Source organism: Prunus persica, chromosome G1, assembly GCF_000346465.2.
Source record: "Prunus persica cultivar Lovell chromosome G1, Prunus_persica_NCBIv2, whole genome shotgun sequence".
Taxonomy (NCBI): Eukaryota; Viridiplantae; Streptophyta; class Magnoliopsida; order Rosales; family Rosaceae; genus Prunus; species Prunus persica.
In genome coordinates, this window is record NC_034009.1 from 18,666,846 (window position 1) to 18,693,364 (window position 26,519).

The 26,519-nt window shown below is 37.6% G+C and overlaps 7 protein-coding genes across 10 annotated transcripts; 5 read left to right on the forward strand and 2 right to left on the reverse strand.

The window, feature by feature from the left end:
• LOC109946625 lies at positions 1,429-2,820 on the forward strand. The gene is made up of 4 exons (XM_020555024.1): positions 1,429-2,225; positions 2,310-2,462; positions 2,556-2,696; positions 2,797-2,820. Exons 1-4 carry the CDS (start codon positions 1,440-1,442, stop codon positions 2,818-2,820), a joined length of 1,104 nt encoding a protein of 367 aa, XP_020410613.1. The 5' UTR covers positions 1,429-1,439.
• Positions 3,378-4,177, forward strand: LOC109946627. The gene is made up of 4 exons (XM_020555027.1): positions 3,378-3,706; positions 3,792-3,876; positions 3,949-4,050; positions 4,160-4,177. The coding sequence occupies exons 1-4, from the start codon at positions 3,378-3,380 to the stop codon at positions 4,175-4,177; spliced, it is 534 nt and encodes a 177-aa protein (XP_020410616.1).
• LOC109946443 lies at positions 4,177-4,963 on the forward strand. Its single transcript, XM_020554225.1, has 2 exons — positions 4,177-4,555; positions 4,651-4,963. Exons 1-2 carry the CDS (start codon positions 4,299-4,301, stop codon positions 4,793-4,795), a joined length of 402 nt encoding a protein of 133 aa, XP_020409814.1. The 5' UTR covers positions 4,177-4,298; the 3' UTR covers positions 4,796-4,963.
• Positions 6,828-7,550, forward strand: LOC109946628. Its single transcript, XM_020555034.1, has one exon. It carries the CDS (start codon positions 6,828-6,830, stop codon positions 7,548-7,550), a length of 723 nt encoding a protein of 240 aa, XP_020410623.1.
• LOC109946631 (protein FAR1-RELATED SEQUENCE 5-like) lies at positions 13,191-16,054 on the reverse strand. Its single transcript, XM_020555037.1, has 4 exons — positions 16,021-16,054; positions 14,098-15,547; positions 13,368-14,004; positions 13,191-13,284 (listed from the first exon to the last, which is right to left on the reverse strand). The coding sequence occupies exons 2-4, from the start codon at positions 15,509-15,511 to the stop codon at positions 13,191-13,193; spliced, it is 2,145 nt and encodes a 714-aa protein (XP_020410626.1). The 5' UTR covers positions 15,512-15,547; positions 16,021-16,054.
• Positions 17,626-23,759, reverse strand: LOC18793542 (protein FAR1-RELATED SEQUENCE 5). 4 transcript variants are annotated; one of them, XR_002269586.1, is made up of 5 exons: positions 23,632-23,759; positions 22,502-22,926; positions 21,537-21,754; positions 20,048-20,183; positions 17,626-18,122 (listed from the first exon to the last, which is right to left on the reverse strand). XR_002269586.1 is itself a non-coding variant. In XM_020554222.1 (4 exons), coding segments are annotated over exons 1-3 (630 nt in total). In that variant the 5' UTR covers positions 23,633-23,759; the 3' UTR covers positions 17,626-18,122; positions 21,537-21,550. The 4 variants fall into 4 exon arrangements, 2 of the variants coding, with proteins under 2 accessions (XP_020409811.1, XP_020409810.1); XR_002269585.1 differs by having other exon boundaries at positions 17,626-18,127; XM_020554222.1 differs by lacking the exon at positions 20,048-20,183.
• LOC109946632 lies at positions 25,432-26,223 on the forward strand. Its single transcript, XM_020555047.1, has one exon. It carries the CDS (start codon positions 25,432-25,434, stop codon positions 26,221-26,223), a length of 792 nt encoding a protein of 263 aa, XP_020410636.1.

The following is a 26,519-nucleotide window of genomic DNA, read 5'->3' on the forward strand; positions in this document are numbered from 1 at the left end:
ACAGAGGTCTGAGATACCCAATGAAGGCAACGGCTAACGACAGTTGAAGGCAACGATTCGCCACTCCGTTCTCCAGACCCCGAGAAAGTATTTATTTGGAGTAGAAGGGGCAAAGGTGTGGATTCCAAATCAGTGAAGAGGCGAAGCAGTGGAAGGGGAAGGGGAGAAGCTGTATTCGTTGGAAGTGGTAGGTTCCATTTGTGGAGCAAAGAAACAAAAAGACCCCACACAGACACCTTGCAATAACCAGCATTTGGTGAGTAATTTATGGAATTTGAGTTTAGGGTTAGAGTAATGGTTTTCCCCAATTTGTACCATAAATTTTGTTGGATTTGGCATCTCTTCGTTGTGCTTCAGTTGCATGTTAATTTTTGCTTAGGTATATGTTAAAAAAAGAATGAAAATCAAGTCAATAACAAGTGAATAACATGTCAATAATGATATGAATAAGATAATGGTGTTGAATTGGAGGAGGCCCTCAAAACCTTCCACATTTGAAGCAGTGCATAGTGCAGATTAAGAAGAGGCGCTAGAATATATATATATATATATATTTTATGAAGTAAATATGATTTCCTTTGTTACTAAATTTGCCTGAGAAACATTTGAACAGATAATAATAAACTCATGAATAGAACTGCAAAGCATTTGATGAGTAATGTAAGGAATTTGAGTTTAGGGTTACAGTAATGGTTTTCCCCAATTTGTACCATCAATGTTGTTGAATTTGGCATCTCTTATTTGTGCTTCAATTGCATGTTAATTTTTGCTTGGGTATATGTTAAAAAACGAATGAAAATAAAGTCAATCACATGTCAATAACATCTCAAAACCTTCCACATTTGAAGCAGTGCAGAGTGAAGAGTACCTCTCTGGCACTAGAATTTATATATTTTGTGAAATAAATATTATTTCATTTGTTACTAAATTTGCCTATGAGAAATGAGAACAGATAATAATAAACTCATGAATAAAAGTGCAAAGCATTTGAAATGAAGGTTGATCTATGACGATTGTGGGTGACTGAAGAAAAAGGTAGAAAGAAAGAAGGATGTGGCAATTGCTTAGCAAGCAGATAGCAGAGTACATGCTTTGCTTTGCTTCCTTCCACTATATTTCTTATTTATTTATTTTGGGTTGTGTATGAGATGACAATAATTGTCATGTGTGTGAAGTGCAGAACTTGCCTACATTGCACTCACACGAGTATGGATCCATAAATAAAACACGTGAAATTGTTTGTAATTCACATAATCATTGCATTAACAGGTATTTGCACAAAAATTGTCATATTGCTTTGATGATGTTAAAGCCTGTGATGAGTAATCCATATGCTCATGTACTTTGTAAAAGTTGTAATGTGCCTGGTTGACTAGTTGTGATTGTGCAAATACGTGGTAGTATATATGTTCACGTCATTTCACATTGTATTTGAGGAAATGGGATCCAACGTGGAGCTGGTATGGCCAGAGGCAGAGGTATATTCGTCACGGGTGAACAACTGCTCACATGCAAATTCATCTCTAGCTGCAATTCGAGCGAAGTTGAGTGCGGAACAATTAGAACAATTCAAGACATCATGCTTTGGCCATCTTCTGAATATAGATAAGATTCAGTTTAGCGGACAGATTGTGCATGGGGTTGTGTTGCGTAGAGTAGCGGGGCAGGGTGTGAAAGACTTGGATGGACTGAGTTTCTTATTAGGGTGTGACGTTGCTCAGTTCACTCGTCAGGATTTCTGTTTGATCACAGGGCTTCGTTTTGGGGAAGTGCCTGAAGTTTCCAGTGGAGAGAGTAATGAAATCAGACTTCAGAAAAGATATTTTATAGACGAAGGAATTACATGCAATGCTTTAGAAGAAGCATTTGTGAGGTGCACAGAGGAAGATGACATCTACAAGCTAGCTCTTGTTTACTTTGCTGAGTTAGTGGTTTTGGGAAGGGACAAACATTTGAACATCAATCTAAATTACCTGACCCTTGTAGAGGACTTGGATGCGTTCAACAGGTATCCGTGGGGTTCGGTGTCCTTTGACAAAACCCAAGACAGTCTATTTTCTGCACCAACAAAGTATGTGAAAAGCTTGGAAAATGAAGAGGGAAGAGGGAAGGGGAAAAGTAAGGTAACGGGAACAAGCCGGAGAAATGAGAAGGGCAAGAAGGATAAGCATGGTGAAGCGCAAAGGAGTGGCTGGAGTTTTAAAGGTTTCACGTATGCTTTCCAGGTACATGGTAATAATGTTCATGTCAGTTATGTTTTGTTTTTCTTTAAAACATAAATAATGACTTTTGTCCTGTGAATTGTGTAGATTTGGGTATATGAATTAATTCCTAGAATGGCGGACCTGAATTACTGCAAGGTTGTTGATCCGACTGCTGTCCCGCGTATTTTGCGATGGAGAACTACTACGTCTGTTCCAGAGATGAGAAAGTTGAACAATTATTTTTTCCAGAGCAAAGAGGTTTGGTTTGCAGCCCTTAGAACTATTGATAAGATTGAATGAAATTATGAATTAGAATGATTTAATATGACTCTTGTCTGTATTCTGAAACAGTCAGTTCAGTTGCGGGTGCTACGTCCAAGTGAAGAGGAAATGAGACAGCCATATTGGAGTTGGCCACAGGATCGCCCTGCTGTTGTCTCGGCAGAGTCAATTCCTTCTTCATGTGGTGATCTTGATGAGTTGAACAAGGTGGTAAGCTTGTTGAGGTCCGAGTTGTTTCAAGTAAAGCGGGAAAAAGACGTCCTTCACTTAAAGGTCATACGGATGGAAAAACTGTTGGACCAATGTTTAGGTCCTCAGTTTGAGCAGGAAGTAAGGAGGGACCTAGCTTTACTGAAACAGAGGACGAATCGTTGTGTCGTCTCACATCTATTTAAGGGATATGGGGAAATGGATGACATTCAATGGGATGAAGGGCCAAGTAACAGAAATGAGGGAGAGGAAAAAGAAGATGAAGGGATTGAAGGGGGTGAAGGGCCAAATAATAGAAATGAGGGAGCACATAAGGAAGAGGAGGGGATTGACGGAGAGGAAAAGAAAGAGGAGGGGATTGAAGGAGGTGAAGGGCCAAGTAATAGAAATGAGGGAGAGGAAAAGGAAGAGGAGGGGATTGAAGGGGGTGAAGTGCAAGGAAAACCAAGTGAGGTAGATGAAGGGCAAAGGAAAAGAAGTGAAGGAGAGCAAGTGCAAGTAAAAAGTAGCAAAGGAGAGGAAGCCCAAAGACAGAGCAGTGAGGGAGAGGAAGTGAAAAGAAAAAGCAGTAAGGGAGAGAAATTGCAAAGGAAAAAAAGGGAGGGCAAGGAAGTGAAAACACAAAGAAGTGAGGAAAAGGAAGTGCAAAGAAACGAATGTGAGAAAGAAGATAATGAAGTTATGTTGCTTGGGGGTGACATTGGCGAGAGCACGGAGGGGACACTGCTCGAGTTTACTGTCGGGGACATTGATTTGGATGAACCTACAGCTGTGCTATCTCAGTTGAACGTGTGGTTGAATGATAAAGGTAAAGCTCTGGCACAAGGGGTCCAATTACGAAAAAGGAAGAGGATCATTCCTTTGTGGAAGATCGTTGAAGGCAGTGAATTGGTTCCAAAAACTGGGGCACAGACAACCGGACTGAAGATGTTAGACCCAATGAAGGCGATTCCGCATGATGATCTGGTGAAATTGCTGAAACTTTGTTGGGAATGGCGCCAGGACCCAAAGTAAGTCCCTTGCAATTATAAGATAGAAGCATGACTGTATATAATTTTTTATATACAGTGTTCTAAAACTGTTTTATATTCATAGTTTGGTGATGCAATTTGGCAACGTGGAAGCTGAGATTGAATTCTTCGCTTCCCTCGTGAAAGCTGATGGTTGGCTGAAAGGAGATGTAAGTGTAATTGATTATGCATTTGTTTTAATGTACATACATTATGAGAATGACAAGAAAAACATGTTGCAGCACATTGATTTGGGGTTGTATCTCATCCGGAAGCGACAACAACAATTGGAGACAGATTCGGTAGAAGTAGCGGACTGGACAACGACCGATGTTTTTTTTATGGTATGTATCGGCCTTCACCAAGTGCCGTTAATAATTACACATTTTCCATACACACACTAGTGGAGGTGTTTAAGCATTGATTGTTTTGTATTTCACAGAATCACATTAGTACTTGCTTTGCGGATAATAAAAGAAAAAAACAGCAGCTTGGGTGGAAAATCAGAAAAAGTTTACTAAACGTTGTAAATGGGAAGGTTCCTCCGTGTGGGTTGGATTGGCAGACCGTCTATAAGGTGTATACCCCATTTATGTTGACGAAGTACAAGCATTGGGTGGCTGTAATGATTGATCTGGTATTGTGTGAAATCAAAGTGTACGATTCAAAGGTTTCACTAATTCCAGATGACATCGTAAAGGAAGAACTCGGCCCGCTATCAATTACGCTTCCAAATCTTCTCAACACCATCGACTTTTATGAAGAAGGTGTTTATGCAAACAATTGCAGCCGAGATTGGTGGTGTCCGTGGCCAATAGAGCGTGTGGATGTTCCACAACAGTCTAATGAGTAAGCACAACTTGCAATTTAATTTTATTACTTTCAATTGTCAATTACGTTAGAATGTCATTAGTTTAATTGATCGAGTTCTTGTTTTGCTTCAGAGGCGATTGTGGCATGTTTGTGTTAAAGTACATTGAGCTTTTCAGCGCTAAGCTTCCGTTAGCTACTTGCACCTCGCACAACATGCCTTTTTTTCGGTTGAAATTGGCTGCGGAGATAACAAGGGGAGATGCTTACTTCCCATGATATTGGTTGAAGATGACAAATGGTACATGAGAAGGTTTTGGGAATGTCCATTCTCAAACTAATGTAAATACACAATAGAGACGTACGGGTCCTTATCGAATTCTACCGCTAACTCCTTCATGACGTTTACATGTTTGTTAACCAAACTGCATTGAATTGGAATTTTAAGACTGCATATGTAAATTGGGATTTGAAGATGGCTTTTTAAGTGTATTACATCATTGCAAAGTGATATGTCATTGTTGATGCAAGCCACCATTAATCGCAATGTGTTGCATCATAATAGGTGTCTAAACATGCGAAAGGTTTTCCGCAGCTCAGTAGCATCAAAGTAGAAACAAAGACAATATACACAAAATCAACATACATATCACAAACGCACCGACAAGCAATACACACACAACAGACAAACAATATACACAAACTTGGCCTGCCATATACAGAGAATAAATATGCAATATACACACAGTAGACATGCAATATACACACAATACTCCCTTAACACACACAATAGACATGCCCTTGTCATTGTTGATGCAATATACTTGGGAATGACAACCATAGGGAAGTCGTATTGAATAGGATATTAAACTTAACAGTTGTTCTTCGTACTAAAAGAAAGAATAAGGTTCGTTTCCCCCCTTCTTTCTTACTTGAGTGATACTTGTGGCCCCAATAAACATCCAAATGTGGGGCAATCATATTCCATATACATGCAGCAAACTGTCAATAAACCTTCAATAAACATTCAATATCGTTTCTATAACATGCGAAATACATGCAGTTACGAAATATTACAAAATGGGTTTAGGGTCTCATTGGTGGTGCGTGCAACATGTCTTGTGCGGGAGAACTTTCACAATCTTTTAAACCGTGCAGTTAAATGATCATTAAAAGAACAAATAATATGACAATTGATACAACTAATAAAACTAATACCAAGTCCTTAATGGACTTCAGCATGTTCAGCACTCTAGCATCATACGTGTCATCTTGATGTTCTGCTTCAGCGGAGGTTACATCAACCCATTCGAATCCATTGCAACTGGTGGCTCCCTAATTGCAGGCATCATATATGGAATATAATTCTGTCAGAGTTAGACATAGGTTTTTTTTCACCCACATACATATTCTTTAAATTAAAACTTACATAGGAGGTTAGACACTTCCAGAATGGCTTCCCTCGATTTTTTTCAGATTTTGAAACCCGAAGCACCATTGTAGCTCCACAATACTGACACCTCTTTGTTTGAGCGGGAGATGAAGATGAAGACATGTTGAATCTTCTCAGTTGTACCTCTTCTCACTCAGATCTTCTCACTGAAACCTCTTCGGACTCATACCTTCTCACTCATAGTTGTCATTCATACCCCTTCACTCATAACCCTAAACTTGTCACTCAGCTCTCTCTCATCTCTGCCCAAATCGAGTTATATTTAATTTTTTTGGGATCATTTGGTGGGTTGGTCACGATGTCGACACCTGTACCGTCTGCATTGTGACATCTTTTAGCCCAAATTTTATTCATTTATTTATATTTCATTAAGGCAACTAGTTGGATACGAATCCGTCATTAGTAGTTCCATTTTAATAACATTACTAGGGGTAGTTGGGTATGGGAAAATGAAAAAGTATATGATGGGACCTTCTGTCACTAGTCAGTAATCCATCACATTTGTATCAATGAATTTGATAGTGGGATAAACCCAAAAATGGCTATGCAAATAGCCATTTAATTAACTTTTTGACTGTCTGACTCTGTATGCACCGTTATGACGTTTTCCCTTCTTTTGTCTTAAGTTTTAATTCACTGGGGTTCAGTTTCTTTCAAAATGGTCAACTTGGAAAAACCCCAACTGGAAACACCTTTTCAAAACACTATAAACAGAGGCTAAAACAAAACGTGTACCCCAAATATTATCATTTATCCCCTCTGCCACTCCTCAAATCGTTCCATTCCAAAAACTTTTCAATGAATTCGAAACACTTCACTACAGTCGGAGGAAAGAGAAGGAAGCATGTCCATTTCGATATGCCCGAAGCTTTCATCCCGGAGTCCGCTTGGTTTCAAGTCATGTTATACGTGGCAAAAGAATCATCGGAAGATCTCTTCCGTATGGCATCTGTGTGCCGATTGTTCCGAACTTTGGCAAACAGTCCACAAGTGTGGAACACCATTTCAATGGCAAAGTACCCATACGATCCTATCTGGTACGGTGCCAGACCTGCGGTCCAGCATTTCTTGCAACAATGCAGGGCTTGCAATAACCCTGAGTCCATATTTAGAGAAGCATTCCAAGATTTTTTCAGGCACGGTAAGGTGGAAGCGTTGTATGAGATGCGCATTGCAGCCACGGCAGGCCATATGGAAGCGGCATATGTAGTTGGACTACTTGGTATGTCCGGAATTGGTCAGTCAAAAGAGGATGCATTACAATTCTTGTGTTCTTTGAATCAACGTAACAACATTGATATGAAAGGAACCAGGGATGCTTTAACAGGAAGATGTCGCGGAGCATTTGTTGCAAGACATATCGTAGATATGTTTGACTATGGGAAGATTCAGTTCAATCGGTGCAGTGCTTGTAATAACAATGAATGGTATTTTGTTATTCCAGGCTGGCCTAGTGAAGACAAGATAAATCATGCGTTGTGGACTTGTTGCAACCGATGCAAATGGCACCGTGAGAGTATTTTTTGGTGCAAAATCCTGCGTGAGTATGTTGTGCGAGGGAATCACGTATTTTTGCATTAGTTTTAGTACGAATTTACGGTTTTGATGCATTGTGGACTTGCTTCTCTTCACTTCTAGGTTGGCTGGCTACGTTATACCTAGCTCAGTTTAAATGTTGTTCAAATGTTGGTATTTTGTCATAAACCGTTTTATATATAAATGTATAATATTTATTATATAGCGGAATGATTACTTACATCATAGACGGCTAGGAATGACATTTTACTGACACAGATATTTTGCTCACCGACCCCAATCTTCATATTTGGTAAACCAAAAGTCATGCATGGAGTAAATAGGTGTCTTTTCACCAGTGCTTGGGAATGACATTTTCCCACTTAGCATATCCGAAAGGATTTGGTTACACGTTTCTTAACCTAGGGGGTTGAACAGTGAATGACGTAGACTATTTTTTTGTGTGGAAGGAGTACAATGGATGACTTGTATATTTCCATATTATGTTTCAAAACATCCCTTCAACCTAAAAAATAAAAAAATTAACAAATTGAAGAACAGAGAAACCGATGAGCACTACAAATGGCCTATTCGCACGGAAAATAAAATTGTTTTAAACAAGTTGGACTAAATATAATTAACAAATGGACAGCCTAAAAAGTAATATCATAATAATTATAATAATTGTGGATAAATAATAATAAAATACTAATGTAGCATAACCATTAAACAGGGAATGCAGTAGGAAGATGAAATCGCAATAAGTTCGTAGAAATTTTCAGATCGTTTTTCTAATTTTTGTGTATTTAGTTATGAATTTTCCAAGAAAAAAGGTAATAAAATAATAATTTAGGGTAAAATGGGAGGATGTGGCCATGTTCGGTAACGTACACTTGTGCAAGTAGTCAAAAGTGACTGGCTGAGATCGCGCCAGGTGTCATATTCTTGTTAATTTTGGATTCTTTTGTTCAAAAATCTTTGAAACTAGGTAATAAATAGTAGGAAAATCGTAAAAATGGCCCAAAAATTACTCCGGCCTACTTGTGACGTCATAAAACTAGGAGAACCTATAAATCATTCGTCTCGCAATGAAATAATCCAAATTGTGTTACATAACTCACTTTCCTCTTAACCCTAAGTATTGATGTTTGTTAACTTCAACTTGAATAACCTACTTCAACAAGCATCTCCCGTTAATGTTGGGAATTAATTTTACAAATGCGTAACAATGAATCGGAGAATTCAGCAACGGAGATGGAGTGTCAATGAGTTCGTAGCAATTTTCGGAAATAATTTTGAATTTTTGTGTATTTAGTTATGAATTTTCCAAGACAAAAGGTAATAAAATAATAATTTAGGGTAAAATGGGAGGATGTGGCCATGTTGACTGACGTACACTTGTGCAAGTAGTTAAAAGTGATGGGCTGAGATCGCGCCAGGTGTCATCTTCTTTTAAATTTTGGATTCTTTTGTTCAAAAATCTTTGAAACTAGGTAAAAAATAGTAGGAAAATCGTAAAAATGCCCCCAAAATTACTCCGGCCTACTTGTGACGTCATAAAACTAGGAGAACCTATAAATCATTCGTGAAGCAATGAAATAATCCAAATTGTGTTACATAACTCACTTTCCTCTTAACCCTAAGTATTGATGTTTGTTAACTTCAACTTGAATAACCTACTTCAACAAGCATCTCCCGTTAATGTTGGGAATTAATTTTACAAATACGTAACAATGAATCGGAGAATTCAGCAACGGAGATGGAGTGTCAATGAGTTCGTAGCAATTTTCGGATAATTTTTTTATTTTGTGTGTAATTAGTTCTGATTTTTGTAAGGAAAAGTAATAAAATAATAATTTAGGGTAAAATGGGAGGGTGTGGCCATGTTGACTGACGTACACTTGTGCAAGTAGTCATCAGTGACGGGCTGAGATCGCGCCAGGTGTCCTCTTGCTATTATTTTGGCTTTTTTAGTGCAACAATCTGTGGACATAGGTAATAAATTCTACGAAAATCCAAAAAATGCCCGGAAAATGAGAAAATGAAAATTATTTGTACATAACTCACTTTCCTCTTAACCCAAATTCACGTTAACACGTATATTTCGGATAATATTCGAAATATAATTTCTAATAATACAATATTTAGTTTCACTATATACAATAATATGTTTTGTTATAATAATGTACATAAAAAATAATTGCACATGCTTTGAAGCCATCATTGCAACTACGCCTAGAGCTTTGAAGACGTCAGTTTGTATTCAATAAGTTGTCCACATGCAACTGCACCTAGAGTTTTCAACACGTCAGAGGTATTCAAGAAGTTGTCCACATGCAACTGCACCTTGAGTTATTAACACGTCACAGGTATTCAATAAGTTGTCCATTTGACGCCGCATTGGGAATCAGTAATATATTTTCAATCATGTCAAATCACATAAATAATGCCATACTTTTTCTCAATAACATCACACAAGTGAAGCAAGTTTAAAACCCTTAGTGAATATTTGTCCTAGTCTATATGAGTGATTATATAATCAGTTGCATAATATTTTTTTCACAGTATATGTTAACTTTGAGAGGGATTCCACAAACATAAAATATAAAGAAAGCAAGAAATAGTAGGAAATGAACCAGTACAAAAAACAATATATAAAGTGTACATAATAATTCCATAACCTTGTCACAAACGCACTCACAAAAGCTTTTCCATAAACCTTGTCCTAACATATAATAAATAAAGGCAACATTGCATATGATGCAACCATGTTCAAATCTGATAAGTGATCAAAAACAAATGGACATGGCAGCAACATATGGCTGAAGTAGATGGGCTCTTTGCATCTTCTGTTTTCGTAATTAAAGACATCAAAATATTAAGGTTTAAATCTTCCATAGTAGTTAGCATCAAAATAGCTTTGAAGCAGAGTGTAACCAAAATTCCAATTCCACTTATTTGCCTCTGCTCAAACACGAGAACCAAAATGGTTACTTCCCTTGCTGAGTATATTTGGTGACGTCGGAAACGGTAATAGATGACCAATCAAACCCGGGTACGACGAGTTTTGCATAGGATCGGAAGTAGTCGAATCCAGCTTGCATCACACGCTTCTTTGACTCCACTACATTAGATGAGTTCTTGTATTTTTGAACAGCTACACTCCGAAGTCGTTTGTGTCTACGCTTCATGCGCTGCAACTTCGCCCTATCCAGATTGGCCTGCCTTTTGTCATCTTCAATTTGGCCTTCCACAAATTCCAAACGTGCCCTTGCCCTTTGGATTTCATCACCAAGTTGAAGATGCCTGTCCTTCCAAAAAGCAACAACTCTTTCAGACTCAAAACTTCCAACAAAATGGTCATTCTGTCTAGCAATGTGACATTGCTTGTCTGGTGACTCACTTGCGTGTCGAAGCCGGTCTTTGTTTGGAGGGGTGTTTATTATGCTCACATCAAACTTGGTTGTGCTTATGCTCATTCTTTGGGGGGAATGAGTTTGTTTGCTTCTTCTGAGAGTATCGGTAGATGGAGACAGATTCGGTGGAGGAGTGAGTTTTGTGTGGAAGGAGATTTTATATGAAAGGGGTGATAGTAATACCAAGAAAAGGGTTCCCGCCAAAAAATATTTGGTTGACAAAGTAGAAATTATTTTTTGGTCTGATACAATCTAAGTTTAATCCTAACTAGTTTGGTTGAGTTAACTAAGTAGATGTCACTTCCATTGACTTTGTTTCAACCACTATCAGTGGTGTCAGGAGAGTGTGAGGTTGACATGCTTGAAAAGCAAAACCTGACACCTATTTTTAAAAAATTCCCGCCAAAAAGTACATATGTTGACTACACACAAGCTTTGGTATGTTGGTCTATAAACCTATGTTCCCTTTCTCAAACGAAATTGCATATGCAATCCTCATCCTCCCAAAACAAAGAGGATTATTCAAGCATGTCAACCTCTTCAGGCACCAACAACACAATCGAAGATGACAAATTGGAGTGGCAGGTTCTATTTCCACATTGTACTCGCCGACCCCTTCCTTTTTCAACATCATTTGGGAGTGAGGGGGACTCCGATGATCCATTACAGGCAATACATGCAGTCAGTGGCAAGCTGGATTATAATTCCAGACTGATCAATTCATGGCACGAGAAATATGTTGAAGACGAGGCAATTTTGGCTGATCTTAACATTAGGGTGAACAAAGCGTTATCCCAAAAGAACAAGTACTTGAAGCTGAGTCATAGCAGGAAGCTGAAAGCTGAGGAGTTGGATACAGTAATGAATGATGAAATCAAAGGTTGTTTGATGAACCATATGCGATGCGAAAAGCACCATACTGAACTGGAGTTGGCATTCAACGAAGGATTCGACAAATTCCGAGCATTTGCGGCAACTACTCATACAAGTTATGATTGGAACTATGTGTCCCCTGATGCTGTGAGAGAGATACTAGACGATGGGGGTGACATGAATGAGCATAAGCACGTCAAAGCTGCTCGGAAGAAGCCGACCGATACGACTAAGTGATTGCGGCTACCGCTGTTCAGTTGGTTGAGGGTGACCGTGGTATTGCACATATACTCCCTTAATGTCAGTATCTAACTTAAAATAACACAAATATCAGTTTCATTTGCTTGATATATAATTATTGGGACTATGTATTGCAAGTCATCATGTGTTATAATGTCTAACATTATATTTTGCAAATATGGAAATATTATTCAAGAAGCAGTCAATATCACAGAAAGCCGGGAATCAGTAAATGCTCCTTATCATGTCCATTTACATTAAAGAGCTGGAGTACTAATGTGTTAAAAAAAAAATTGACACGTGAGTCATAAGTTACATAACATGTGCTATACATTGTTTACTGAATGGTTTATGGTTTATTTATATATAATAAAATTCCAAATATTGCTGAAGATTTATTTCGTGTATATCACTAGGGATATGAGTGGCCATAAGCATGTGAGACCTGCTAAGAAAAAGCTGACGAGTACGACCCAGTGATTGTGGCTACCGTTGTTCAGTTGGTTGGGGAGATCGTGGTATTGCTATGAGGAAGCACATAATATGTTTTGCAATCAAATGTTATTTTGTGTGTGGAATTATGAGTATTTATGTAAGTTAGTGTACCCTTTAATATTTTTCACCTATGTATCGAAATGTAATTAGCTGCAATGTTATGTTTTTTTTTTACCCGCTGGTTTCTATTTGCTCTGTTCCAACAAAGTGCTTCGAGTATCCTTCACTTACAAAAGTGTACAAAATCGTGCCCCTAATAACCAGTCGGAAAAAGTGGCTGCTGCTGGAAATGATTACTGGTAATGGAAACAACAGCTGGCTGCTGTAATTGCTGCATTACCCTGAGGAATTGAAAAATGAATCTCTGTTAAAACAAATTTCACCCTAAACTGCCCATTTTACATGGTAAGAGTCATTGCTTCTTCACATAACTACAAATTTCAAACTTGATCAAATGTCTATGAAAATTTATAAATAGGGAGAAGACGTAAAATTAACATGTCTCCAAATGTCTTGGAAGAATGAAACCAAGCAAATTTTCATTTCAATTACCAGTGGACATAGTAAGAGCTCATCGGTGGACATGAACAAAAACACAATAACATTCAAAAACTGAATCTATAAAACTTCACTTGATCATTAATCTTCATAACAACCACATTTCGTCTAATACAAATATCAATCATTCAGTTGGTCTGTGCATCCTGTCAAAATCATCGAATAATGGGTCACTACGATGTATTGGAGTTGATTCGTCATTGTTCGACGGTGATGTCCTGCATAAACATCAAACACAAGCACATAAAAATTTTACCTTTTCATATTTTAGATATTATTACAAATAGTGGTAGCATCTTACGGTATGTTCAAGGCTGGGCATTGTCTTCTATCATGACCAATGTGTCCACACTCCCGACAGTGTCTAATCCCTCGCTTCATTGCCTTTTCCTTTGCTCCCGTTATTCCTTTCGACCTTCCTTTGCACCTCACTCTCTTAGGGTCTTTCATATATTGTGTTTGAGAGCTGGACCCTTCAACTTCGTTATTACTTGGTCCATCCTTCAGCAACTTCAACTTCACCTGCAAACTTTTTAGAGTCTCTGACAGTAGCTCACATCCTTCTTCACTCATTAATGCATCCTCAACCACATCTGAAGCAAGTCGAGACATTGTACTCCGCTTTATTAGAAGGCCAGGATCTGCACAGTCTTTAATTTCGTTGCCATTTGCATCTGACACCAATCCACATTTCGCAGTTTTCTTCCACCTCTTCAAAATATATTTATCGGGCATATATTCAATCTGGTCCCTTCTGAACAATGCTAGGATGTGCTTGCAAATAATTCCAACAAATTCAAATCTTTTGCAGCTACACGATGCGTGGTCAGAATCTTTGACATATACGACTTCTGCCACTCTTGTTTCCCAATTTTTCCTTTCGCTCACGTTGAACACAACTTTACACGCATCCTCTGTTTTGAGCTCTAGGAAACATGCTGTACTTTGTATTAGTTCTTGCTCAAACTTTTGAAACATTGTCCTTGTGTACAAGGTAGCCATTTGTTTGTTCATTGGCATCGGTAGAAGACATTGAGCCACTTCAAATGCATCTACGTGATCAGCAACTAACTCTTTTTCACGTTGATGAGAAAGTGCCCTCTCAAATCGTATTATGAAATCCATAAACGAATTTCTCCTTGATATGTATTGCTTGAAAAAACCATGAGAACCTTCCGCTCTTTGGCTGCTTGACATTCCAGCGGCAAAAAATTGTCGTGCGTAGGCTGGAACCCAAGATTCCCTTAAATCAAACATTGAACTTAGCCATGGATGGTCAGTCAAACCAGCCTTTGTAACCACAATATTCCATTTTGCATCAAACTCATCCTTATTGTCAGTATCCCATATGGCTTTCTGAAATTCAGGCCAATACTCCTTATAAGCGTCACGTGGTAACTTAACAGAGAACTTTGATGTGATGTGCCATATGCAAAGTCGATGAAATGTACTCGGGAAGGCTATTGAAATCGCTATGGCCATTGCCGCATCTTGATCTGTAATGATCGTTTTAGGTTCCCCACCTGGCATGGCTTTCTTAAACTCCTCAAACATCCAAACAAACGACTCAGTCGTTTCCTTGCTCAAAAATGCGCATGCTAACACAATTGTCTGACCATGGTTATTAACTCCCAACATTGGTGCAAATGTCAAGTCGTATCGATTCGTGTTGAATGTGGTATCGAATACAACAACATCTCCATAAAACCCATACGCCCGTCTAGAAGTTGCATCTGCCCAAAAACATCGACTAAACCTGTCATGCCCATCTCCCTCAATCTTGAAATAAAAAGCCTCATTTGTTTTCTGTTCAGCCATAAAATACTCGGTCACTAGTTCAACATCGTGGTTCCTCAGCTTCCCATTCACACTACATTCAAGATTGTAGATATCTTTTTTGATAAAACCGATTTTATCCATTCCTCCGGATTGCACCTCGAATATACTTACCTTCTGATGAATGGGAATATTAACTGAACCCAACTGTTTTGTGAGTACTTTTGTAGAATCTGAAATATGACGGTGTGATCTCAATAAATGCATTCTTTCTGAGGGTGTCATCTTATGATTGTGTCCCTCTGCAAAAAGAGAAATGGTATACTTCTTGCTCCCATTTGTCTTCACAACCACAATCTTTGCTTTGCAATTGCATCTACTTATTCCCCGTTGTCTTTTTCTCTCCCGAGTTTCATCCTTCCTGTATGCACCTTGTTTGCAACATACAAATTCTTTCCTCAAAATCTCTTTCTTATTTTTCCCCCAAAAGCTAGAATGAAGTCGAATACCAAAGCCAGCCAAGAATGCATATCTATTATAGAAATTGTAAACGAGGTCAAGCGAGTCAAACTTCATCCCAACTGCTGGTGTTTCCTCATTTCTTACTTCAGGAATATAAACCCTCCCATTAGCTGTTGCACATTCATCACTCTCTGAGCCCCCAGACATTTTATCTACGTATATTATTGATCCACTTCTATATTACTGCATAGCAATTATTCATTCATTAATCAGTCATTACTGCATCACAACATATCAATGCATTCCACTTACACAAAACATTGCCCAAATTGACACAAAATACGCATAGCCTAACTTCCGATTACACAAAACACAAGCAAAATTTCATACAAGTTACGTCATCTCTTGGGAAATAATCTGGTCAAAATAACATTAGAACCAACATGTTCAACTAAGAACACAAATGTAATTCAAACCACCAATTACAGAACTTCACCCAATATCCTCTCCAACTGCTTACTCCTAACGTCATTAAGCCTAAGTTTAGGTTCTTTTACCTACATTTCATAATTTTCCACCCCGACCAACAACAATGAACTAAGTATATTGAATATTCATAAGAAAATGACACATTATTGATGCCACAAATGACGAATTTCCCACCCTCACAAAAAATAAACCTAACCCAATAAAATCAATCCAGCAAGTGAACTTACCTCTCAAAATCAATCGGGAGCTCTGAAGTCAGTCAGCTTGAAAGACTGTGGTGGAAATTAGAGAAGACTCTTTGGTATTTGAGACTCCATCTCTACCAAAATCGAGGAACAACTGCTGCTGCGGCTTCTAGCTACAAAAACAGATAAGCTACTTTGCTTTCATCTGGAATCTTGTCAGCTGAATGAAAAGAGAAGGGGTTTTCACTTGAGCCATAGAATCAAAACAGGGCAACAGCTAGGTAAGAGCCATTCTTCGTAATACCCAGGATACTATAGATCGCAGGCCTCCCAACGAGCTAATGACAGTCGAGTGACTATAAGGTTTGGGAGATTTGGATCCTTCTAATTGTGGGTTTGCTTTACATTCAAAAAGAAAGGCTTCAGTTTTTCACAGAGAGGGAAAGAGGGGAACAACTGAAGTTGGGTTTCTAACGGGTTAGATTTCAACCCGATTCTACATGCACCCTCTTTTAAAAACTCACCGTTGGATGAAATCCAACGGCTCTTACATACCCCTCAAAAACACCCCTTATAACTTCCCACTCACTATAGAAGCTCTCGTTTTAAGTTGTATAGCAGCTTGGGCTGATCTTGCCTTCGGGCCTACCCAGTCTTGGTAGAGCCCACATCCTACCTAGGCTAGAATGCATTGGTTGAGAGGTTTTTTTAGTCCAAAAGCCATTGACAAAAGACCATGGGTGGAAATGCTCTAAAAATAGGAAACGGAATAAGGAAAATAAGTGGTTGAGCCACTAGTACCACAGTTGCCTTGAAGTATGCTGTTTGAAGGCCATAGATCTTTTCCTTTGTGTCTTCAAGCTATTGTTGCCATTCTGGAGTATTTTAGACTGGCTCAAGATGTATGAGTATTTTGAGGACTTTTCGATCATGTGCCTTTTTGTTTTTTCACCAATGTTTTTTCACAAAGCTACATTAAACAAGACCACAAATATTCTAGACCAATTTTTTTATAAATATTTTGAATGGAGCGTTGTGAATGTATGAGTATTTATATATATATATATATATATATATATAAATATTTTGAAGAGTCTAGACTAATGTTATTGGCGTGACAAGACTGATGTTATTTCACAGCGTTCTCTTTTCTTATAGAATAACTAGAAATTTGTGAGCACACACCATGTATCCAAAGTTGTCAAATTGGTCTAGCTTTTGCTTTCCAATACAGCTATATAAACAGACAATCATTGAAAGGTCATGATGGAATTTCTTACTTTCTCTGCACCTTTTCTCTTTTACATTCTCTGTCTCGTTTGGTAAGTCATATTGTACTGTCTTGGATTTTTTGTTTTTGGTCATAGTAATGTCTTAGTTATTATTGACTATATTGTCCTAATACACAATAAAACAAAGATTGTACCAAATCCATACGTAAAATTAGTAAAAGAACTAAGTAACAAGAATACAATTTGAGATGATTAGAAACTATAAATCTTTGTAAAATGCTGTATAACAACGATGGGCTACTTTTGTACCTCCGTAGAGAGAAACTACGGATCTGTTCTTAAATTCCATTATAATAGACTAGTCAAACTAGAAATTAAAATATAAAAAAAATTGGCTGAGACCTTATTAAAGGACTTTGGCTGAGAACTTTTCTGTTTATATAGAGCTCTAGGAAATAGCTCAAGTAAACAATCTAACCAATAAGCATGATAAGGAATGGCAACTCCAAATAGCTACTTGGAGTACAAAGAGCACAATTTCAAAAGCAAATGAGAAGTAAACACATCCCTGCTGGTATCGATTATATGTACTGGCGAATTTGTTTACACAATTATAAAATGCAAGCATATTCCTTCTACAAAATGGATGCTATTTATCTGCCATGTCTAGATGTCTGTGCCCCATGTAAGGCAATTAGGCACTGCTTACTACTCTATGATATTACCTATCACCATTTAGAACATGCTCATAGACCCTGGAAATGCTTTCAAGTTGCTACGCAGAATGACTAAAGTGAATAGCTCTATGAACCTGGATGGATCACCACATAAAATAGCTCCATCAGAGCTTCCATGTATACATAATCAAAGTCATCTTGGATTTCTGTCACTAGTTCTTCCTATGGCTGCAGCCTGCACTGGAATGATGAAAAAAGATGATTAAAGACATCATCTTGCTGAGTGCAAGTGAATTAGATATCAGATCAAAGCTGATTCAGTAAATTCTTATCAAACTTCATAGTGGCATTTGTGACAAAATGTAACTTGCAGTGAACTTGCAAAAATCTATTTATGATAAGCATGAAACTAATAGTCACGTAAAGAAGGATTAGTGATTCTTTGGATCTCAGACTCAATATTTAATTTCTAAGCATAGAACATGTGCCTGTTAATTAAATTGGTAAGCTGGGCCTCATATCAATTGAATAAGACAATTAAAAAAACATGCAAAGGGGAAAGAAAACAAAAAGAAAAAAGAAAGCAAAGTTAGAAAGGGAAGACGATACCAATGAATGTTGTTTAAGATAGAGACTAATTGAAAAGTACAGACACAAGAGATGCCAATAAAAAGAGAAACAAGTAAAGGCACATTACATCAAAAGCTGAAAAAGTCGGAAACGAAGAACCTAATCACCAAGTTAAATGTTCTTTACGCACGTCTACCAAATTGAATCAACACATACCAGTCAAATATATAAACACGAATAAAACCGTGACACTGAAAATTTGGAAACTAAGAACCTAATTGCCGGGTCAAATATTATTTATGCATGCCTGCCAAACTATCAACACATAACAGTCAAGTATAATAATACGAAGAAAACCAGACATGCACGCGCACACACACACACGCACAAGCATCACATACTGATTACACCACAAGCATCACATACTTCAAAGTATTATCTTGGGTCACTTTGGTAATATATGTGCATATTCTATAAATATATTCACAAACAAAAATGTACAGCAATGATTTGTGGACAAACAGGACTCTCAAGTGCTGAATTGGCACACAGTGTCCAAAACTGAACCTTCACTCAAGAGTACCAATTTTAATGTGCATTTTTGGAACTACAATATTTATTCAACATAATTTATATAGAATTGATCGCTTAAAGAAGAAAGAGCCACTTCCCCCAAAAGGAAAAAGAAGAAGAAACAACCACAAATATCAGAATAATATGAAACTAGTAATGATGCAATGTGTAGCACATCCTTATATGGTGATATTACAGTCCCAATTGGTTAACAACCTTCTTGATTTTGACTAGTGCCATCAACCCTAGGGATATTGGTATACAGGTCAAAGTTTGCACACCACATCCCTGCACTAGTTCTTTTATATTTATATATTTTCAAATAAACAAAACTTGTTTAGTTATTCCAATGAATGTTAGAAATAGGTAAGACCCAAGTGTTCTGTCCTTCACTGCCTGACACTGAAACTTTACTATTGATCCTACAGAGTGTACCATATATGCATGCAGAAAGCATGTATAAAATTTGAAGATCGCCAAAATTTTAAATTAAGTTCTATTCAATATTAAAGTACACTAGTCTGGAGTACAGACAACTATTGAATGTGAAATAAAAATGAATCCCATATAGTTAGGATTACATCAATGGTAATTGCTAATTAAAGTTTCTACGTTAAATGCAACTTAAGCTATTGCTGAACAAGGCATCCTATGAAGCACGGATACTACAAAAATTTCAAGAATGGAGTAGCTGATACTGATACGCTCTTGCTACTTAATGACTACTCGAAATTTGTATCCATTTGACTTTTGGATACGGGATGAATAAGCAAGTGATACGCAGGGAATACAACAGGGCATATTCTGTAACTTTTTAGACAAAGAAAAACAGAAATGTGAGGCTAATTCAAGAACGTTCTGGACTTGTTTTTCTACTTCAAAAAGATAAAAAGAACTTGAGTGTACTGTAGAATGTTAGGGGCTACTAAGAAAACAAAAGAAAACATAAATAATTAAACGAAAAAGAGACAGTTCACATATAAATATAGATATATTATCTTATTGTCGTATCCTTACCATATACATATCCTAGTTTTTGTAGACTTGTCGTATCATATCGCATATCTTGTATTGTATCCGTGCAACATAGGCAATTACAAGGGCAGCCTCATGGGCCCAGCCATTAATTGTCCTCATTGGAGAGTTTTGGAAACTAGAAAGAGACATGTGCCACATCAGCATTCATATAAAGGGAAAATTGTACTATTAACTTTTCAACTCATAATTCAAGATTAATTGCATTAACCAATCATAATTAATGGAACTTCAACAATCATATACATTCAGTTAAGAGAGAACTCCTAGCTCTGCAATGATAGTTCAATTATAATTTCAAAGGATTCTGGGCTGACATTGAATAAAGAGGTACAGCTCATAGAACCTTAACATTCAAGAAGGCTAAAATGAGGAACTGTTCGCGGAAGCCTATGGAACCAAAAAGTTAGTTCTTTCATTTCTCTTATTAATTTTACTTTTCCCCTAAATGTATTAAACGGTTTGAAAGTTTATTCAGTGCAGTTTCAGATCATCATTTCAGGGATCGACACTGAGAGTTCACAATAAATGAAATAAGTCAATCAGATCACACTTCCAAAAGATGTAGGTTTTCAAATCTATTTTTCAATTCTTAAAATAGAAGACAAAGCAAACAGATAAACTTCAAACCTACATATTTTAGGGAAAAATTTAGCTATTCCCCCCGAATTATTGAACTTGTACCATATTGCACCCTTGACTCTCAATTCTCTCTCTCTCTCTCTCTCTCTCTCTCTCTCTCTCTCTCTCTCTCTCTCTCTCTCTCGGGTTGTTCTTTTTTAGTTTGGATTGTTTTATTTTGATTGAGTTATTGACTGTTTGCTTGATTACTACAATTACTCGGAACTGACTACTAAGCATAAAATGATTGATTGGTATTTTGGCTGAAAGGAACAGTCAACAAGCCTAGCCCATGTGGCAAATCTAATCTTAGTACTCGAGCATCATCACCATTCAACCATGACTGAATTTATAACCAATTCTAGAAAAATAAATTCAGCTTTTGGCAGAGAAGATTGTAGAGACAGACAAAAGAGAGAAAGGAGAGAAAAGAGAAATAAAAGAGAAGTAGAGGAAGAGAAAGAAGAAATAAGCAAAGTGACGAAAATATCCTTAAAAAACATATCATGTGCTTGGTACGTGGGTACAATCAACAGAAAGTGTAACAGAATTGACAATAGGGGCTACATTGGAACATTTTGAAAGTTTAAGGGGGTTGAAAACCAAATTGAAAATTCAGCAGGCAATTTGAAACAAGGGCAACAGCTCAGGGGAGTATGCTAATTTTTTCCCCGCATGCTAATTTTTTCCCCAAATTCTGTTGTACTCTTTGTTGGTTGCTTTTCCAAAAGAGGTCATTACCGGTGTCTATCAATTCCAACAACCTAATTGATAAAATTGGGAACACTAATTTTAAAAGAAACCAAGTAAAAAACTAAACAATTTTGAAAGACCATGCCAAATTACTCACTCTCAATGCAGAGGCTATCTATGTTGCGAAAGCTCCCGATCTATGGACTCAAATTCTTTAAGATTGCTTACAACATTTTGAACTTTTTTCGATAGCTGGTCACTATACTCTTCAACAATTTTCGTAAATGCTGTTAGCTGTTCCTGATATGTTGTGCACAACCGTTTCTTATTCCGAAGCTCTGCAGTTAATTCTTGAATTTTCTTATCCTTCTCATCCTACAGAAGAAAGCACAACACACAAAAGACATGACTTAGATCATACCTGATGCTTGAATATAGAGACTATAAACGATATCACCTAGAGTACAGAAACTTTAGACCTAATTTGGGATCAATACAACATATTCATCAACTTGTCTTCAAAGGTAATACAAAAAAGGTTCCTAGTCTGAGCTGTATTTTACCACTTGCCTGCTATAAACAGCCAGTAGGGTTGCCTGAACCAAATTTTACCTCCTGAAGAAGCCCTTATTGAAATATAAAATAAATTTAAATAAAACACCTCAATGATGATGCAGTTTACTATTGGCTTTCACATTGTCGGTAAGGATAATATCACTATTTTTTTTATCTTCATATTTAAAAAGGGATTGTTAGCAGTTTCTAGCTACAGATATGCTGTAAGAAAGAAATTATAACACATTACTTAATTTTCTTTTTCCTAAAATTATTGATACTCATCAAATTTTGCAGGGTATCTTATTAGAAGCAAGCAAAATTAGAATTTAAGAGCCACATGGGAAAAACACTACCATAACCTCAATAAGGAGTACAATATATTTTTCTATTTCTGAAGGAACACTCGGGATACAAATACAAGAATTGTTTCTAAAAGGAGAGTTTAAGTGCAACTTCTCACAACTTAAAATGTACACCACCTGGAAAATTAATAACCCCCCACACTGGAAGTTTAATTATTTATAGGAATTATTGAATGTTACTAAATATGAGAAAAATACTCACCATTGTTTGACGAGCTTCACGTGGGGACACCACAAGTGGATGATTATGATCCTTTATGAATTTGGTAATCACCCATTTACTGGATTTATCATACTTCACGTGAATCATTGCCTTACAACCTTCCCTTGTACTCGCTCGTGGTTTTCGAACTGGCCCAAATTTACCCCGAATACTAACACAGTGGCCCTCCTTATTACACCCAAGTCGACGGGCAAGAATCCTACCATCTCTCTCGGATCGACGGCATGACATCACACGCATGACAAATCCAACACGTCGTGCATACTCATCATAAAATATCTTGGCAGCATCTTCAGATTCAAATTCCATACCCTCATAAGGTTCCAAAATGGAATCTGCTTCATATAAAACCAGTGCCTGTGAGGAAGAACTCTCCACTGCTCTAGCCCCCTCATCTGAATCCACTGCCAGACATTTTCTGTTATTTATTTTCGAAGCCCAAAATTCACAACCAATAAACTGTTTAACAAAAAAATAAAGACTGTATCTTTTGGGTTGAAACAACAGGCAACTTGAGGAAATGGGTGAGATTCCCCGTTTATGATTGTATGATTCTAATTTATAACTAACCAAAACAAGCTTGCTCCTGTTTTTATTCAATTGTTATAAACCAAATAAAACATGTCGTTTCTTAGTTACTTTATCAAACAGGTGGTGAACACAATAGAAATACATACTCATAAACACTATATACGCTATAAATTCCATGACAAATCTAACTTTTCAGCCATTGCAAACTAAATTACATCCCACACCCAATAAAAGAGACACAGTAGCAGCGAAACCATCAATAGAACTACAAATTTTACGCATTTGACAGTGACAAAGCAGCAGCCAACTAACGTTCTTCAATCCCAGTGCAAAAAAGAAAAATAAACGCATGAAATGAGAACCGAATTATGAAATAAAACAGCAGGAAAGACCAAAAAATTAAAACCAATTAGAATTTAACCAAATTTTGATCCAGATTCAGTCTTTAGATATGAACTTGCAAAACTGACAAGGCAACAAACTGACCATAAAGGGCCAAAAAATATGGAGGGTTTCAGTAAGACTGAGCCAGAACAAATGGGTATTCTTCGTTTTATGATTAGGAATCGAGCGCTTACTTGATTCGAGCAAGCTAAGTAGATCTTCGTTTTCCGGTCGGGAGTGGAATTCCGTTGGCTCGTAAAAGCTTCAAAATGTGAGTGCTTTGTTTTATCTTTATCTTTTTCGAAAAAATAGACCACGTCAGGCCAACTTAAAAGGCAAATTGTTATTGGGAAATATGCTGATATAATCACTTGTGAACGTGAAATGACCAAACTGCCCTTTATATAAAAGCAGATGTATTGGGGAGTTATTGGCCTTTGATTGCCAACCTAACGCTTCTGGCTTCTCTCCCTTTCTCAGCTCTCTGTCACGGTTTTCTCTTCCTCTCTCGGCGGTTTCTGTGTCCATCGACCACCACCACTCTATTTCTCCCTCTATCACGAAAATCTAAGCAGTACTCTGTCGTTCTCTCTCTGCAGTCAATGTTAGGGTTTGGTGAGGGGGTTCTTGACGGTGAAAGAGAGGGTTTAATCGTTAAATGCTCTCTCCCTTAAACGATGTCTCAGTTCCCTCTATTTTCGAGTCTTGAATCGACGTCGTTCTCTTCTCCTCTGCTCCTTCAGGGCCTAAAAAAACCCTAAATTTTGGTTTCGGTTATGACTTTGTTCACAAACGTCCTCCTCCTTCTCAATCCTGTGACAGACAAAAGTCGCGATTTGCTGTAGGTGTTGCTGGGATTTCGAATTCGGTTCTATGCAGAGAAGGAGTGATTCTAAGGTGGGTTTTGTATTTGTTATTGACTAGTTTGTGTTTTTGTATGGTTATCATTTGAGAAGGATAATTTCACTAACCTGTGACTGAATTTGTGAAGTTTAGTAATTAGAGAGATTGCAATAATAATGTAATTTAACTGTGAATTAGATCATGCTGGGATGAAACTTGTATTAGTGTATTGATTTTGCTCTATGGACAATGAAGTGCCTCAAATTGCTATTTGTCATCTAGGATTGGTTCGTTTGTGATGCTTGTTTTGACTTCCATTTTATGAGTCATATTTAGTGTGGGAAATTATTCTGGTGGCAAGGGCTATTCCATTATAACACACCATTACCTCAGTAGGCCCTGAATTAGCTGTTGAGTAATAATGCACAAGTAAATTTGTTGGTATCATTGGTGTTTCAGCACGTAGTAGCATATTTTGCACCCTTCCAGTGTTAATGGTTAATTATGTGATTTTGAAATACTAAAGTTAGTTGGCGTGGAAATTTTCTCTTCCCTGTGGTATAAAACCTGCTAAATTGTGTTGTTATTCCTTGCTTGCAGCTTGTGATATATGTCTGAAAATGGTATTTTATGGGGCTTCAGTATCTGTTTAGAAATTGCATGTTCATCCATCTAGGTTTAGCAGTTGCAGTTGCAGTAACATTTTGACGTGTCTAGTTTGCACACAGAGTCCATAACTGTGAATACTGATGCTCCATGTGTGGTACTGTATTGCATATGACTAGACATGTATATGACTATGGTCATGAGTAGATTTTAGTTGGCATTGATGCATTTGGAGTAATTATTGTAGCCATTTCGTCCAAACCCTGTATGAAGTGGATCCGTGGTTGATGAAATTGTTTTCAGACTTGGGTGGTATTTGGTTTTTGGATGGAATGGGATGTACATTTGGTAGAAGGGAATGTAGATAAGAGGAGAGTGTGGAGAGAGTTGGAGAGTAGAAAAGAGGCTTAAAAACATTTATGGTTTTGTCATATGTATATACATATATCAAAATGGGTTGAAAGTATTAGTTTGAGTAATGTACGTATGAAATATGGGTAACCAATGATCCATATGTATGATGTTGTTGTGCAGGGAACTTGAGAATGGCTTGTAAAGCAAAGCTTATGATTCCTGAGGATGAGAAGTACGAAGGAAAGCCATTTGCCCCTTCACACACAAGGACCGCCATTACAACAATAAAGGCGAAGTTCAATACGCAGCAGTTACAGAGGTTCGAGGGAAGTTGTTTTGGTCATCTATTACTGATAGAGGACCTGAAGTGGAATTCACAAATTGTCCACGGCTTGTTGATGAGGAAGGCTGATCCTAAGACAGTTACACAAGTGAACGGGATAAAATTCATTGTGGGTAACAAGTTGATACAATTCACAGCCCAACACTTTTGCCTCATCACTGGGCTAAGGTTTGGAAAGCTCCCTTTCATTCCGAAGGTGACAAATGAAAACTGCTCGTTGAAGCGAAAATACTTCAGCAGCAATAAACCTGCCACCCTTTCGGACCTACACACCGCCTTCATCGAGTGCACAGATGATGAGGATGCGTTAAAGCTTGGAATGGTCTATTTTGCCATTTTTGTGCTATTGGGTAGTGAAAAGCATGTGCTTATTGACATGCGCTATTTGAAGTTGGCTGAAGACCTAGAGGAGTTTGACAAGTATCCATGGGGCGCAGTGTCATATGCAATGACAAATGCTTCACTGTTGAGGGCAGTTTGTGCTGAATACCAACGAGTGAAAGTGCCCCAAAAAAGAAAAATGCCCAAACAAAGTGGAAAGAGAGCGCAGACAAGAAGGCGAAGTGGTAGACCAAGAGAGTACATCATAAGGGGGTTTGGCTTCACTCTTCAGATGAACACATATCCAGCAATGTGTTAGTTGATGTAAATACATGTACATATATTGATGTTTCATTGTTGTGAACAGATTTGGGCTTTTGAAGTGTTCGTAGCATTGGAAGCATTGCATTTCACGGTCCATGAAGACAATAGGCACATCCCTCGAATATTACATTGGAGGAGCAACACGGTGGCCCGTTTTCGGGAGGTTATGAGTCAGGTTTTTGAAAACTTTGAGGTTAGTTCTGTTTGTATTAGTCATGTTATGATTAGGAAAAAGTACAAAGTTCACTGATTTTTTATATGTGTTTCAATTGGAGGTTGATGTGCAACTTT